Here is a 16241-nt window from a genome sequence, read left to right on the forward strand (position 1 = left end):
AAAGCAGAACCCGAAACAAACTACCTTTTTTCGAAAACATGTTTGTATCGATCGATCGAATCGGATGTGTTGTTGTCGTTGTTGTTGCTGCTGTCGTACGTCTGTATGTCTGTCAGTGTTGTTGTCGCCGACATACGTATACGGTCACATCTCCTATCGAAGCGACAACAACAGCTCCATCAGCTCCAACACCAACCAGCCAGCCAACGTACTGCAATCGGCCAGCTAGCCCGTCAGCCAGCCAAAGCCACCAACCACCGACATTCAGTTCTGTTAATGCGGGGTTTTCTAATTTCAGTGTGATTTTGGTGCTCGATCGAAACGTACGTCTTTCTTAAGCTTCTTCTTGATTAACAACAACTAAACGCGAAACGCTCAAAGCCAAAAATTTAAAAAAAAAAAAGATTTAAAAACAAAAAGAAATAATTAAACGAAACAAACGAAACATTTTGAAGCTGTGATTTTAATTTTGGCAAAACCTAAAGAAGCTAGTCTTCTGCTAAACTGTGCAAAGCAAAATACAGGGGAGAGAAAGAATAAGAAACACAAAGTCTTAATTCGAATCGGTGTAAAAGGAATACTGAATTCGAAAAGAAAACTATTTTGGAGTGACCGTTACGAGTGATTGTTTGAATTTAGGTTAGTAAAGAGTGCAAATGGTTTGAGTGAACGAAAGTATTAATTTAAAGCGTTTTAAAGAACGGTTGGAAATTTTTTTTTAATTAATTTTATATTGAAAAAGCAACAGCAAGAAACATTATGTTAATTAGTGTAATTTAAGACCTGTATTCTAGGATTTTTTTTATTTCCATGTCGAATACAACTCTGAAAGAGAGGCAATTTTGAATCAAAGAAAAAAAATCCATAAAAAGTGTCTGATTTAAAGACATAAAATATTAAGGACTTTTTAATACAATTAAAAAAATAATTCAAAATAAATTACTCACGTTTTGTATTTTTGATTTATCAGAACATTTCCTTATCAGATATTTATTCAATTTATTGATAGATTAACAGTTTTTAGCCCTAAAAATAGTAACATTCGTTTTTAGAATTTGTTAACAAAATATAGTTTTTATTAACTGTTTGTGTCTTTCCGTTAAAACGTTTACATTGTTTATAAACGTAACAAGGACTTTTTCCATTAAAACTTTTTTTTATTTATAGATGGTCAAAAATGTACATAATAAACGATTTCACTGGTTTCCTTGTCTCTTTGAAACCAAATATACGGTTTGGACTAATCGTAAGCAAGGCAAGGATTTCTTAAAAAGGCTATGGGGTTTCAAAGTTGTAAAAGAAGATGTGCCATAACGGTCTTCTCCTTTTGCATCGCTACCTCAATTGGTTAAAATGACGATAAAAGATTTGACGATAAAAGATTCCTGACTAAAAATTTTTCCAAATAGTTTAAAATAAGTGCATAGCACGAACTAAAGCTAGGTTGTTAGAATTCCGTACTAGAAGGTAAAAAACATTTCTAAAAAATGTGTTTTGGAGCTAATGTTTTTCATTAAAATTAGCGTTAGCCAAGAGTTTTTTTTTTTAAATTGTTCATTAAAATATACTAACCACTTAAAACGACATTAAGTTCAGGGGATTCAAATCGTCCTGAGAATCCATAAGATTTGAAAGTTTGTTATATGGGGGATATATATATATATACTTTTAATATTTTGAGAGCCGCCTATTTTGTTTCAAAATACTGAAAACCAAGAGGTACGTTTATAGGGGGTCTATACCAAAAAGTGAACTTACATTGATTGTTTTATGCGAGGTCTAAATTTACACACCCAGAACCAGATATGTTAAAAAACTGTCAATTTGATAGAGTGCTGGGACAAAAACTTCTAAGATACCGAAAATTAGTGGCACTGTTATTAGGGGGCTATAGCAGAAAGAGAACATATATTTATTTAATCCAGGAGCCTGCAGTTCACCAATTTCGGCCAAACGAAGCAACTCTTTAGCTCCTTTGGGTCGATTTTCTTTCTGATGCGGTGAAAGTTCTTGCACTTTTTGGAATTTCAATGGCCTTACCCCGAGGTCATTTTTCAATATTTGCCAAATGTTCAGCTCACGAGCCATTTTTCGCCACTGCGATCAAGTTGCTTCTTTACTTTTCGAACCATTTCTGCTGATGTTGCTGTTTTCCTCCGTCCACTTCCTTGACGTCGGGCTACGCTACCAGTATCAGTATCACGATAACGAGCGATTCCTTGACGTCGGGCTACGCTACCAGTTTCAGTATCACGGTAACGAGCGATGGTACGAGACACAAAAGATTTATTCAATGCTGGAGTGCTCTAACGATAGCCAGAGATTTATTCAATGCTGGAGTGCTCTAACGATAGCCACTTGTGGTGTTCCAGCCAAATATAAAGAAATCACACTATCACGCTTGAATTCCATCACGAATAACTTTTTTTCTGGAAAATTCTCACCAAAATGCTTTTGTAGGCTTGCAAAAAATATAATAAGCTGTCACTGGAATAGTTTTAACAGCTGTCGGACGAGTAGCGTAGAAATGACAGCAGTCTGAAGTTGGTTGCAGTTTTTTCATCTCGTTCTGCATACATTCTGTGTGTATGTGCTGCCACAGTATGGACCTATAAAAGAAAAATTTTGTACTTAGTTGGTAGCTTTATTCTTCCTTCTGTTATTATGCCAAGGTATCCGCAAGACGTGGTACTAGTTGTTACTCCATCAAATTTGTTTAGTTAAAAGTTTTTAAGGATCATAGCCATTTCCGTCCCTCAAATTCATGTAGAAATGTTTTTTCTTGGTACGGAAACGACTTTTTTGTACAAATGCATGTACTCTATCCTTTTTTAAAAGTAAAATTTGTTACTTTTTGACGTATAGGACAGTGAAGTCCCTAAAAGACCGGCAAATGGTAAAATTGTTGATACAAATTTCAAAAGAGGCATAAATACGTGGGTGGGATTTTTTGTGAGTCAAACATAACTGATAATGCATTATCAATTCTACCCAGTCTTATGCCTAACGCAGTCAAAGTTGCTCTGTACTAGTTTTATTATTTCATCCCCAACTTTGATTGGTTTCTGCACAACCGTAAGAACGACCTGGACGTCATTTTTCCTGGAACTAAGAGTGTTTTAGAATTGAACTTCGGACATCGGCTTGGCTTTTTCTAGACATACATTGTATTCCCCGAGTTTCTTTCCTAGCCACCTCATGCTTCCCTTTAAAAGTTAAATTTTGCATACAATTTAACTGTGCCATTGATCTGTGACAATTTTCTCATGGGCGTTTTTGGCTCACATTTTATTCACTGAACTGTTGCGAAATACGTACCGACATATGGACATACTTTTTTATGCAGGTAAATTTATTAACAAACACCTTGTAAATTTGCATTTTACCGGCAGATTAATGTTTGCACGACACCCACAGCTACTGGAGGCATATTGTTGTTGTTGTTGGTTATTGTAATGTTGAGTTCTTAGACAAATACGAATTGGTCCAGCCAACTAAGTAGCTGGTGTCAGGTTTTTCATTGATGAAAAACGTAGTGTAAACGATACAAAATAGTTAAGTGTTTTAAAAAGCATGTCGCCTTTTTTATTACTCATCCAAATTTATTTAATTTGAATAAACCTCAATTATATTTTAGAACAAATTCTTAAAATAGTCTTTATTGCAGATTGAATAAAACACAATAGCTATAAAATAGTGTGGATACTATGCCACAATTGACTCTTAGAAAAAAAAGAGTTCTCGTGGTTTTACAATTAATAATATGTCTATTTGGATTTAAATTGCCCTTTAATTAATGAGCGATTTTGGTTTTTAGCACAACTATGTGTGGCTGAAATATTAAAAGATATTTTGTATTTTGAAAATTTTGACAATATTAAACATGAAAATAATTCAAAAATAAAATAAAAAAAGCCATGTATAACAGTTAATAAACACCAGACCTATTGCAACTTGAAAATTAATCGAAAGGGCAAAAAGATAATTTTAGTAAAATGTTCATTTATACTTTGAAATGTTGTTGTTTTTTTTTTTGTTATTTTTGCAATATTGCTTTTAATACTTTCACTTTGAAACGCAAATCAACAGCAATAATATTTCAGATTTATTAAAATAGTGGGTGTTGTGTACGCCGCCATCAAGCGGATTATAATTTATTTGTCTTGGCCAATACCTGAAGTTGAGATTTGCTTTTTTAAAACCAAGACAACGAATGTGAAAAAATTTAACTGCCATACAAACAACTTGATTATTCTATTTCCGCTGAGAGTAATCGAAAAAAATCGGATAGGTATTTGGGTGTTCCTACGTAATCAGACTTGAATTGAGTCGGGTCATTCAATCGCATTAAATCGCACATGATAATTTACCAAATTTGATTTCTCTTAGTTTCCACAAAACCTCAACAAATCAGCGTCAAAGACACTTTTAAATTCTTAATTTGAAAAAATTTGAATTGGGAACAAGGCAATATTGATGTTTCAAAACGGTTGATATAAAGTAATGAGACACTAAGAAAATTACAATCCTCTCTTCTATAGTCGTTTAGTTTTTTGCTCATCACTACAATACATTTGGGATGAGCAAATTTCTCTTAAGAAGCTCATTTCTCTCAAATATTTCAAAGAGAGTGTGATTTCTTTATTTTTGCAATAACTAGACAAAATAAAGCAATCAAAGCGTAAGTTAAGAACAAAACAAGTAAAAAAAAAACATTAAATTCGGCCAGGCTGAACTTTAAATACCCTCCACCTTTGGGTAAAGAAAACATTTTTATATAAAAGTATCTGATTTTAAAATGGTTCTACTTTAAAATAAAAATACCAATAAGACCATTTGAATAATGCTGGTAGACCGTTATGTGGGGGCCATACCAAAACGGGAATCTCTATAGAAAATTTAATACTTCAAGGATTGTCATCTACCAAATCTTCTTTAATACCAAATTTGAAACTATTTAGTGGGTAAATGTGACTAGGATTATCAAAATGCCGAATATCGATGGGTATGGTTTTATGTGCACTATGGGAAAATGTGGATCTAAGTATTTAATGTTCTGCCACTAGACCTAGAAACCGTTATGAACTACAAATACAAATTTTTAGACAAATCCGTGGAAATATCTTACAAAAATCATGATAATACCGAACATCAGGAAGTTCCCCTACATGGGGGCTACATAAAAACGTGGACCTATATATACAATGTTCCGCCACCGGAGCTAGAACCCATTATGACCAACAAATATCAATTTTTAGACAAATCCGTGAAAAAATGTGCCAAAAATTATCAAAATACTGAATACCGGAAGGTACCCTTATATGGGGCCATAAAAAACGTGGACCTATACATACAATGTTTCGTCATCAGAGCTAGAATAGATTATGAACTACAAATACCAACTTTTAGACAATTCCGTGAAAAAATGTGCCAAAAATCATCATAATACCGAATATCGTTAAGTATCGTGGTATGGGGGCTATACAAAAACGTAAACTTTTCCATACAATGTTTCGCCATCAGAGCTAGAATCCATTATGAAATACAAATACCAATTTTTACATAATTCTGTGCAAAAATGTGGCAAAAACCATCAAAATACCGAATATCGGGAGGTACTGTTATATGTCGGCTATATCAAAACGTGGACCGATATATCTCATTGTCAATACCAAACATTCTAGACACAATAAAATTGTTCTGCCAAATTTTGAAGCTCTACGTCAAATTATGTGGGTTGTAAACATCAACGTCTTTGGGAGCCACAGCAAATTGGCCAATAACATTTTATTCTTTGGCTAAAGCCAGCATTCAGGTTAACTCAATTGTAAATCACTTAAATATGTTCTCTACGTAAATTTCCATGACAGAACGATTTAAATCAATAACTAATTACTAAATTATTTATGGGCGAACAATATTGTTTGCATGTTCAAAATTAATTTTCATTTCACTTTGAATTGCCAATTATTGGAGTGTCAAAACGGATGGTGGTGGTCCTTTTATGGCATTGTGTTATCTCGATGAACAACAGCAAAACATCGCCCACGAATCAAATCAGGCGTTTAATGTACGCCATGATCATCATCATCATCAATTTCACTTAGCGGGCGGCGGGCGTACTTAGGTCACTTTGCCAAGAAAACAATATTGAGAGCAAGCTCAAACTGGCAATTAACAATCCATCTTGTGAATGAACTATTTTCTATTTTGAGTGCTAAACTAAAGCGTTTCACCGCTATCAAGTGATGACGTGATCTAAGCGTTTGTGATGTTGCTGTGCTGCTGCTGCTGCAGCATTTGTTTGCTGTTATTACGTGTTTCAGTTAATAATCGTCTGTTAGGAAAGTGAACTGTGGACTTGTTACTAATGAATGATGATACTAGCAAAATGTTAAATCGTGCCATTCAATTTTAGTGCACAAAGCTTCAGTTTCTCTCTCTCTCTCTCTCTCTTTTAAAAATTTAATAATAAATAATATTCAAATTTATTATTGACGTTTTTAGATGTTTGCAACTTTTTTAAGAGAATGGATGACAGTTTTGTATTCTATAAGGTCAATGTCGTTTTTGGTCCTCTTTTTGATGATATCTTCCGCATTTGTATACGTTTTAACCAGTGCAGGGCACGTAGTCTATTTATTTTTGTCTGAGTAGAGAAAATAGCTCAATTCCGACTTCGGACAAAATATTTTTCAAATCGATGTTCCATCCAATAATTTAAAAAGAGCTTCGAATATTACCATGGACGCTATAAATAATCCTAACATTTTGATGCAGGACGGTTTTCGGTATTTTCCATGTTACAGCCACAATTTTCAAATTGTCTTATAAGAAAATAAAAAATAAGCCGAATGTTAAGGTTTCGGATATATTTCCTATCGGAAACCAAGCCCCAATAGCTTTCACGCACACACACACAAATTTCAAAGTAGACTTCACTTCCTCAATGATCATCGTGTTTAAAATCTAAAAAAAAACATAACTTGCAACATCGTGTGTTTTGTTTTTCACTCTCCCTTTATTTTCTCACGAACAACTCGCTGGCAAACTCTGATATAAACTCTACCTGCAGGTCCACTTTTTGAAATTTCGTAGGTTTCGGCAACTTCAATTACGAAAAAATCCGGTGAATAATGTAGCAAAAATCATCAAAAATACCGAATATAGGGTGGTACCCTTATGTTGGGGCTATACGAAGACCTGGACCTACATAGACAATTTTCGGTCACAGGCTGTGTTACCTATTAGGAACTTCAAGCACTTCAATTGAATACTCTACCTTAAATCGTCAAAATACCGAATATAGGAAGGTCCTGATATATGGGGCATGGCATATACCTGGACCTGCATATACAATTTTCTGAAATAGACTGTAGTTCCTATTACGTAGCCTAAATGCGAAATTTGGAATAAATTCGGCGAACAATGTCGCTAAAATCATAAAAATACCGAATATTCGGAGCTTCTGTTATATGGATGCTATATAAGACGTGGGCCTGCATATGCAATTTTTTGTCATTGGCTGTAATGGCTCCGGTGAATAATGCCTCTGAAATCGTTAAAATATCGAAAATCGGGGGTACCGTTGTATGCGAGCTATACGACATGGTGGACCTATGTAGACATTTCACTTACAGGTGGTAAAGTGCTTAGAAAAAACTTCTAGTATGGATTTTTAGACAATTCCATTGAAAAATGTAGCTAAAATCATCAAAATACCGAATATAGAGAGAGGTACCGGATATACGATATCGTGATATGAGTATATAGTATCACAATAACGTATATATACTATATACACAATACTCTTCCAGGGGGTAAAGTATCAGAAGGAACTCCTTTTGTGGATTTTCAGACGATTCCGTTATATGGGGCCTATACGATATCGTGGACCGATATAGCCCATCTTTGAAGTAGATCTACTTGACAGACAATATCTTAATTCGTTTTGACTTTAGCGTGATTGCAACAGACGTCTGTCGGACAGAGGAATAATCGTCTTAAATTTTACGCTGATCAAGAATATATATACTTTGTTAGGTCAAAAATTATTATTTCGATGAGTTACAAAAGGAATCACGAACCTACTATGTATGGTGGAGTGTATAATAAATCAATTTAACTACATTGCTAATTGTAAATCCTAGTTGAGTTCCTGAGAAAAAGGGTATTCAAAATTTTCTTGTTCATTTCCAATAACATTAAATTTTTTTGGTTTCTAAAAACAATTAGTTCCATGCACCACCAGCCACTTTATAGTGATCTTCATTTGTGTGCATGTGTGTATAACAGGTGTTTGCTACACGTATGCATGTGTGTGTGTGCGTGAGAGTAAATAACACACACAACACATCCCCGCAACCTTTAATGAGTTTGCAACCTTTACGAGTTTTACTTTCCGCTTACCTAGCTAAGAGCAATCAAATTTAAGTGCAATTAAATATTTATTGTTGTTATTGTTGTGTGTGTGTTTTTTTGTTTTTTGTTAAAAAATCATAGAAATTATTAAAACAACAGCCAAAAATTAAAAACATGGAATGACCTCGAAATGTCACGAAACTAATAGCGGGTAATTTTTAGAATATCAAGGATATGGACTAATGACGTAGTCCGGCTAATGATTCTGGCTATACGCCGGACAGACAATGCAGCAATGGCAGAGGTAATATAATACAATTATCTAGTGTGAGAGATGGACAAGTTTTATGAAAACCACCCACCCGCCAGCCAGCTAGCATAAAATGTGTTAAGTGCTGTTTGGCGCGGGGGCAAGGTGATGTGAAAATTATTAAATTACCGAAAAAAGCCAAATAATAAAATCTAATTCACCGGATTCGTGCTTAAATCATCTGGTTTTGTTGTTCTCTAAAACGTAGCCACACTAAGCTCACAAACACACCGGCTTACTCGCTCCTCCTAAATTTAAGCATTGCGTCATTTGACAAATTGATTTTGTTTTGGCAAAGATTAACACACAAAAAAGCAGAAACAGAAACACAAAACCAAAAACATGTCTTTTCGATGGGGAGGAGAAGAAGAAGGAGGAGGAGGTGGATGGAAAGGTTTCACGACTTGATTTGGCAAAAATAAAAGAAATAAAAAATATTCTTTGCCATCGAAACAACCTTTATGGCTGGTTGTCTGATGAAAGAAAGTAAAAATTAGATGATGGGATGGTCGGTGCAGATGATGATGACAACATCTCATCCACAAAACCTGTTGCTCTACGTGCGAAATATTTGTTGTACCTACCTTTCGCAAAAAAATATAAAGTCACAATTCTTTTTTGAAACGCTTGCTTAAGTTTCCTGGATAATTATCAAACATCAACTATTTATTCATATGCAAATGTTAATCGCCGATTACTCAAATAAATAAAACAATAACATTCTAAAATTGATGGTCAAAGAAAATTAAGACTTGTTTTTTGAGTGATCGTCAACGACGACGACGCGTTCCAGCGGGACCTATGTCATGATTTCAATATTTTCATAATTAAATTTTAAAGAATATTTATTACGGTCTTAAAGAATGTGTGTAGTAAAAATATTATCAAGTCATAAAGAATAAACTCAAATGCACATCAAAGTAATATGGAATTCGGACAAGAACATCATTTGAGTTTCCTGCGATATTTTGGGTACGTAGTTCAGATGCGGATAAATTGGAATAAATGGAAGAAAAAAAGTTGGTAAATTAGATTTTGCTAGGAATCGTATTGTTTTTTTAATCATATAAATAGTGAAACCCTGTAGGGAATTTTGGGAAACGTTTTCACAGCATTTCTTCAAAACGCAGGAAAGAGTAAATTATTTAGTAGTTTGGTCATTATGCTGATATTGCAGACACGTATGGTCCCACCTTCTAAAAATATACCTTTTTTATGGAAAATTGAGAATACTTTATCTAAAAATACATACAGGGGATGTCACAATAAAACAATTATCTGAAACATTTACAGTTCATAGTAAAAAGTATTTTAAAGATAAAGATGAGCATCTAACAAGTTTTTGCGAATAATTAACCAAAATGTAAACCAGAAGGAATGAGCCGGTGTATACTGTATTCACATCAGATTTCAGGTTACCAAGCTTAAAAAAATTGCTGCCTTGTTGCGCAAATTGTAAGAGATATAAATATTGAAAATTGCGATCTTTGTGGAAGAGATAACAAAAGGGGTGGGCCGACAAATATCATCAGCACACCAGATCTTGTGTTAATACAAATATTGGGATGTGTGAAATGTGAAGGGATTCGGATGCTTACTACCATTTGTGGGGGAAGTCCCAGAATGAGTGGACCGATATATACCATGTTCAGGTCAGGTCTTATGTTAGAAGAAATATTATAATGTGTCCACAAAAATGGATGTTTTTTTCTTGTTTTATAAGGAAAATAATATTCTGTGAAAAATTTTACCTTTTGTGGGGAAGGTACCAGAAGAAGTGCACCGATATACCCATCTCCGAACTCGATCTAAGTTTGATAATAATATTACCATGTATCAAGTTTGGACCAAACCCGACGCTCCCTTCAAGAGTTATCGTGGGCACATGACAGACAGACGGACATCGATCCCAAATGTCCCGAAACGGAGACCTTGGTTCGTTATTTTGACTAGGCAAATTGTGACCGTATAAAATAATATATACCCCATATGGCTGACGGTATAAACATCACACTTCCTAATTCGAATAGAGAGTGATACTCGCTCGAATTTGAGCGGGAGCACTTTTGGGTATAAAAGAAATTTATTTTATTTTCGATGACAAATAATAGAATAAGAGAGTGAGTATTTTGTTCGTTTTCCAAATCGGTAACGAAAAAACCGACAGGGCTAAATTGTCTTAAAATTTTACGTTGATCAGAGTATATATAACTTTGTTAGGTATAAAATTATTATTTCGATGAATTACAAGCAGAATGACGAACTTAATATACTCTCCATACTATGTATGGTGGAGGGTATACAAATTAGGAATGACATCAAAAGTAGTCCTCTTGATAGAGCTGGTAAATTGATTTAGAACCTAACTAGATGTCCTTCTTAAGTTTTAAGCTGAATATGGATTATATTCGATATCAGTATTCAATTATTATTCCAATTATTAGAAAAAAAAGAAATTCAGCTATTTTATACAGTAGTTGCATTTCCTCTACCCAACATTTCAAAAGGTGATTTTAGAAACTTCTTCGGGTTCAAAAGGTCAGTCTTTAAAAAAGTAAATGCAAAAAAATTCATTATAAAGCTTAATCTTTTGGAATTTGCTATTTTTATTGAGCATTCCTCAATAATCGACAATAAACTAAACAAATTCAGCACTATGCTAATCTAGCATTATTGCGCTAAAATAAAACCGAGTATTGATTAAATCAACAACCATTCTCCCGCACTAAATCGTAGATTTTCCCACACAAATACTTCCATGAATCATGGGGTCGTTCATTGATAACATCGCGCAGAAATGCTCAGCCCAAGTCTCATTTACACATTTTGACACGTTTTTTATTGTTATTTTTGTCGATAAGACACCGAAAGTAAATAAATAAATGATATCAAAATTATTTTTACAAAGATGTGCAAATCATTGGTTATTTATAAAAATTTCGTTTTTGTCATGAAATGCCACACAACAATGTAAAAATAATAACAATAATGATTGATTTGACAAATCATTACACTTGGCGGAATTTAAATAGGTTTGAAGTTACGGCAGTTATAAAGGACAAAGGGGTTAAAAAGGGGTTTTGTGAATGTTAATATTTGCAAGTTTTTATAAGAAAGTTTGTTCAAAATAAATATAACATATATAATAAAATATAAATTTAAAAACAATAATATTTTGTCAATTTCATATTTGATTCGCTTGCTAAAAACAGCAAATATCGCACTGTTCATATCTACATTTCGCACAGTGTCGCGTAGTTGCTCGAATGTAAATAATCAGTTAAAGTCAAAAGATCTACATTTGTTTTTTACCACTTGAGTGTTAAAAGTTAATAAACAAAAACATTTATGACAACTGTTTTTGTTTTTTTTTTTTTTTTTTTGGAGAGTGAGAGTTGAAAAGTAATTTGAAATGATATCACCGTTTTAAAATATTGCATGTCAAAAGTCGTAAAGAGAGTGGGGACAGAAGAGAGAAAGAGAGAGTAAACAGAAATCTATTATCTTCATTACCGGCAAATACCGTAAATGTATGTACCTTGTTTTGAAAATGTCGTAGTAGAAATATTTGTGGGGGGAGGAGGGGAGTATAGTAATAAGAAAAAAATAAAAATTATTCCCAAAAATTTTCAAATTCTGTGTTATATTTTTAAAATAATTAGAAGTCAACAATAAAGAGCTAGCCGGCATGCATATGGATCACGGACAAGTCGAATACAAAAGCTCTGGTATGGATTCGGTCCAATATTACTCATGGTATAAACATGTTATTTTGATGAGCCATTAGCCTATGGCCTAGTATATTTGAAAGAAAATATAAATTAGAACCACGGTTTGACATGATCACCGTATAGTGAGTCCGCCCGATTTCAAAAACAGTTATAAAATTGTACTAGGAAAAACACATTCACATAAAAAAGTTAGGGTCCAGGTTTCGAAATTGCATTTTTCAAGATCCAAGACAGACCTTGTTTTTATTTGAAATGGCTGCTGCTTCAGTGATTTGTTTTTAAATATATTTTCAATAATCCACAGTTTTGAATAAAGTATTGATAATATTTTAATAAAAATTCAAATACTAAAATTTAATCTGTCATTTCCCCCTCTCCCATTGCAGTGGCAGCAATCCGAAGATATTAACCGTAAAAAGGAAATCCGTTCGCAGCTGTACAAGTTACGCGAGTCCCGACTACGAGATCTCTATCAGTTCGATATAATGGCGGATAATAATGTTGCTGGCTTCGGCAAGGACCCTCTGGCGCCCAGTCATGGCGAGTCCTTTGGCGATCAGAGTTTCCAGAGTTTGAAGTCAAAGGAAATTCGCGATTCGATGAGTCCATCTGAGCTGAAGTTTCAATCGATGGCATTGAATAATCCCAGCAGCACGGGATGGAATGTTCAATCATCGTCGGAGGTTACCCCCGATGGTAGAGGTTTTCGTGCCGAAACCATTGCCACGACTGATGGTGAGTATTGAAATTTTGCAATGAAGAAACAAAATTCTAACTCCAATTCCGATTTCTATGCAGGTGTGGAGCACATCAATGGCGGTACTGCTGAATTCAAAGGACGCAACGAACAACGTTCCATGGCCATGCAGGAGGGTGACGACAAGAATTTCGTAAAGAAAGCTTCGGAAAGTTCCAACACCCATTTGCAAGAGAAGGTTGTCATCGGCGATGAAAACTCCGGACGCACTGAAATCCGTACCAGTTCATCGACATCCACCTCTTCGTCCAAGGTCTTCCAATCGTCCTCGACCACGGAATATGAAAATGACCATCCCGTTGATTATCATCAACCCAAATACTTGATGGATTCCGCTCCCCAACGCATGCAAGAGCCTCAACAATATCAACAGCGCCCCAGCCAAGCCGAACCACGCTATGAACCACGTTATGAACCACAATACTACGACGACCACCAACAACAACAATACACCAATCAACAAACCGAACAATACCAACGCAATCGCCAGGAGACCAACACTTCGCAGAATGTCCAAACGAACGAGACGCGCGAGCAGAATAAACGCTATGTCGACATGGATAAGGCTTCGCCGGAATATCAACAGCATGTCCAATACTTGATGTCCCAACCGGGTGAGATTATCTCAAACACCGTGGAATATCCGAAGCCGAATGTGAAAATGATTACGACAGTGAAGCGCCTGCCCGACGGCACCATTGTGCGCAACAAGCGTTACGAGACCGAAGAGACAACACCAACTCCAGCACCATCCCAGACCAATACCACCACTCGTCAGACAGTGACCAACACGAACAACACCCAGAGACGTGACTCCCAACCTACCTATCAACAGCCAAAAAACTACCAGGGCCAACCACCTTCTGAACGTTTGAGGCGTCCCAGTGACGATGTTGTCGACAATGCCGAGACAGTACGTCGTCACACAACCACAAACGATGATACCGTGGAGACCAAGTACTCCACCACGAAAACATCCAATCGTAAATTCTCCACTGAAACCACTTCGGAGACCATTCACGAATACGATGATGGCTATCAGGTACCAAGTGGTGGTCCACGTCCCAAACCGGTAACAAATGATTTCAGCACCCATGGTTTCCCCTCGGTAAGGCCAAATAAACCAACCCAGGAATTTGCCAATCATAGACCACAGGCAATGCACCCCAGCCAGGCCAGTCCTTCACAGAAAATGACCTCTCCGCCGCCCAGGGAAGCTCTTATTCCAGTGCGCAGCGAATATGAACCCACTGTTACCGAGAGACGCATTCCCACCGAAGATGGCGAGGTTATAGTCGTCAGCTCCGAAAAGAAGCGTAGTGTGAAGCACCACACCAACTCGGAACGCATCATCGAAACTGATATTCGTACCACCGATGACAATCGTTATGAACAGATCTCGGACGTCAGCACCTCGAAGACGAATCAAGATTTTTCCACTCATGGATTTCCTTCGGTAAGGGAACCCCAGCAGGGGCAACCGCCTAGTAGAACCAGTCCTGACTACTCTACTCAAGGATTTCCATCGGTAAGGGGACCCCAATCTCAACCCAATGCTCATCCTGATTATAGGCCACAGCCATCGGGCCCCATGCAGCCCACTGGCAGCGTAACAAAAACCATTCAAACCCCTGATGGTGAGGTGATCGTCACTTCCCAAAAGTCCCACACCACAAAATACAACACCAATTCAGAACGCATTATTGAAACCGAAGTGTTGGGGGACGATGGTCGTCCAGTGCGCCGCATACCAGTCGATGTGGAATATGTCAGTGATAAATACACGGTAACTACTCCCGGAGATCAAGTGCCTCAGAAAGGATTCCCCTCGGTACGTTCACCAACCAAGCCCGTGGCCGATTATTCCACGCCTCATGGCTTCCCTTCGACAAGATATAGTCATCAGAAACCATCGACTCCTGATTACTCCACCCAAGGATTCCCTTCCACCAGGGACACCCACAAACCGTCCACACCAGATTATTCCACCCAGGGTTTCCCCTCCACCAGAGATGGCCCACAGCCCAGCAGTACTCCTGAAAGGCAATATGTGTCACCGGTAAAGACGCCAACCTCTTCTTCGAAGCCATCTCCCACCGTCGAAGCTACGGAGCGCATCATACGCAAGGAGAAAGAAGTTGATTCCGCCCATCGGGCATTCGCCGCCTCATTGCGCAGTTCATCGCCTGTGGATCAAACCAGGCGTGACAGCTACAGCACCGATGGACCACGTCACACGCCTCGCTCTAGTGTCTCGTCCACGAAACCGTTTAGACGCGATATGCGTGAGGGTTCCCATGACAGTGAGACCAGTCGCATTAGCACTACCACTGTTACGCGTCAGACCCCACCGAGATCGGTTGGTGGCAAGACTGTGGTGGTTACTGAACGCGTGACCTCCTCGTCCTCGCCTCGTGGTACCAAATCCCCATCGCCCGGGAAGAATGTCACCACCACCACCACTACAACAACCCGAACGGTGACCAACAAAGCGCCCGTCAAAGATGTGCCGAAATCAGGTACGCATTCCTAAGCCTAAGCATATGTGAAAGTAAATGGAAACATCATGTGTTCTCCAGATAACCACAACCACCACCAGCATACTACTACTACCTCCACCACCAACAACAAGAACAAAAACAACAATCAGAAAAATACCACCTTCTCTTCCCCCTCTGCAAATGAAACTCTATCCTATCCCATTAACCCCGATTCTTCACTAACCATTACCAAAAAGACCGTAGGCGACAGTCAGGCGACCAAAAGCCACCAGCTGCCACTACTGAGCGAGGTTATAGAGGAGCCATGCATTAAGAAATCCTATTCTCTGCTTGGTCCATGTAACCGTCCCCCCAAGACCGCCGCCAGTGAACAGGGTAAGAAGAGATGAATGTGGATGGGGAATTTTTGAAAGCAAAAACAACAACAAATTAAAAATCACTTGGCCTCTGGGAAGCAAAAAAGAAACTTCTGGCAGACCCATCCAAATTACCACCCACCCTGTCTCTGTCCACCCATTTTTCACTTTAATGTTCCTTTTCTTCCCCTGAACCCCCCACTCTAATCGTTGTCCCTATCTTTG

At 37.1% G+C, this 16241-nt stretch overlaps 1 protein-coding gene across 12 annotated transcripts in view; it reads left to right on the forward strand.

The window, feature by feature from the left end:
* The window catches only part of LOC101891667 (smoothelin-like protein 1), an 82185-nt gene that overhangs the window by 13055 nt on the left and 52889 nt on the right, over nucleotides 1-16241 (forward strand). For 8 of the 12 annotated variants that reach the window (XR_009342059.1, XR_009342060.1, XM_059121650.1 and 5 more), the window contains exons 1-4: nucleotides 24-323; nucleotides 12789-13137; nucleotides 13201-15678; nucleotides 15739-16035. Coding sequence is in view for 10 of the 12 variants with exons in the window: in XM_059121650.1 (XP_058977633.1) it covers nucleotides 39-323; nucleotides 12789-13137; nucleotides 13201-15678; nucleotides 15739-16035 (3409 nt within the window). In the remaining 2 variants the exon portion in view is untranslated. Of the gene's footprint in view, nucleotides 1-23; nucleotides 640-12788; nucleotides 13138-13200; nucleotides 15679-15738; nucleotides 16036-16241 lie in introns of those variants that run through there. The other 4 variants (XM_059121652.1, XM_059121660.1, XM_059121654.1 and 1 more) reach the window with 3 other exon arrangements.

This window comes from Musca domestica, unplaced genomic scaffold, assembly GCF_030504385.1.
Source record: "Musca domestica strain aabys unplaced genomic scaffold, Musca_domestica.polishedcontigs.V.1.1 2, whole genome shotgun sequence".
Lineage (NCBI taxonomy): Eukaryota > Metazoa > Arthropoda > Insecta > Diptera > Muscidae > Musca > Musca domestica.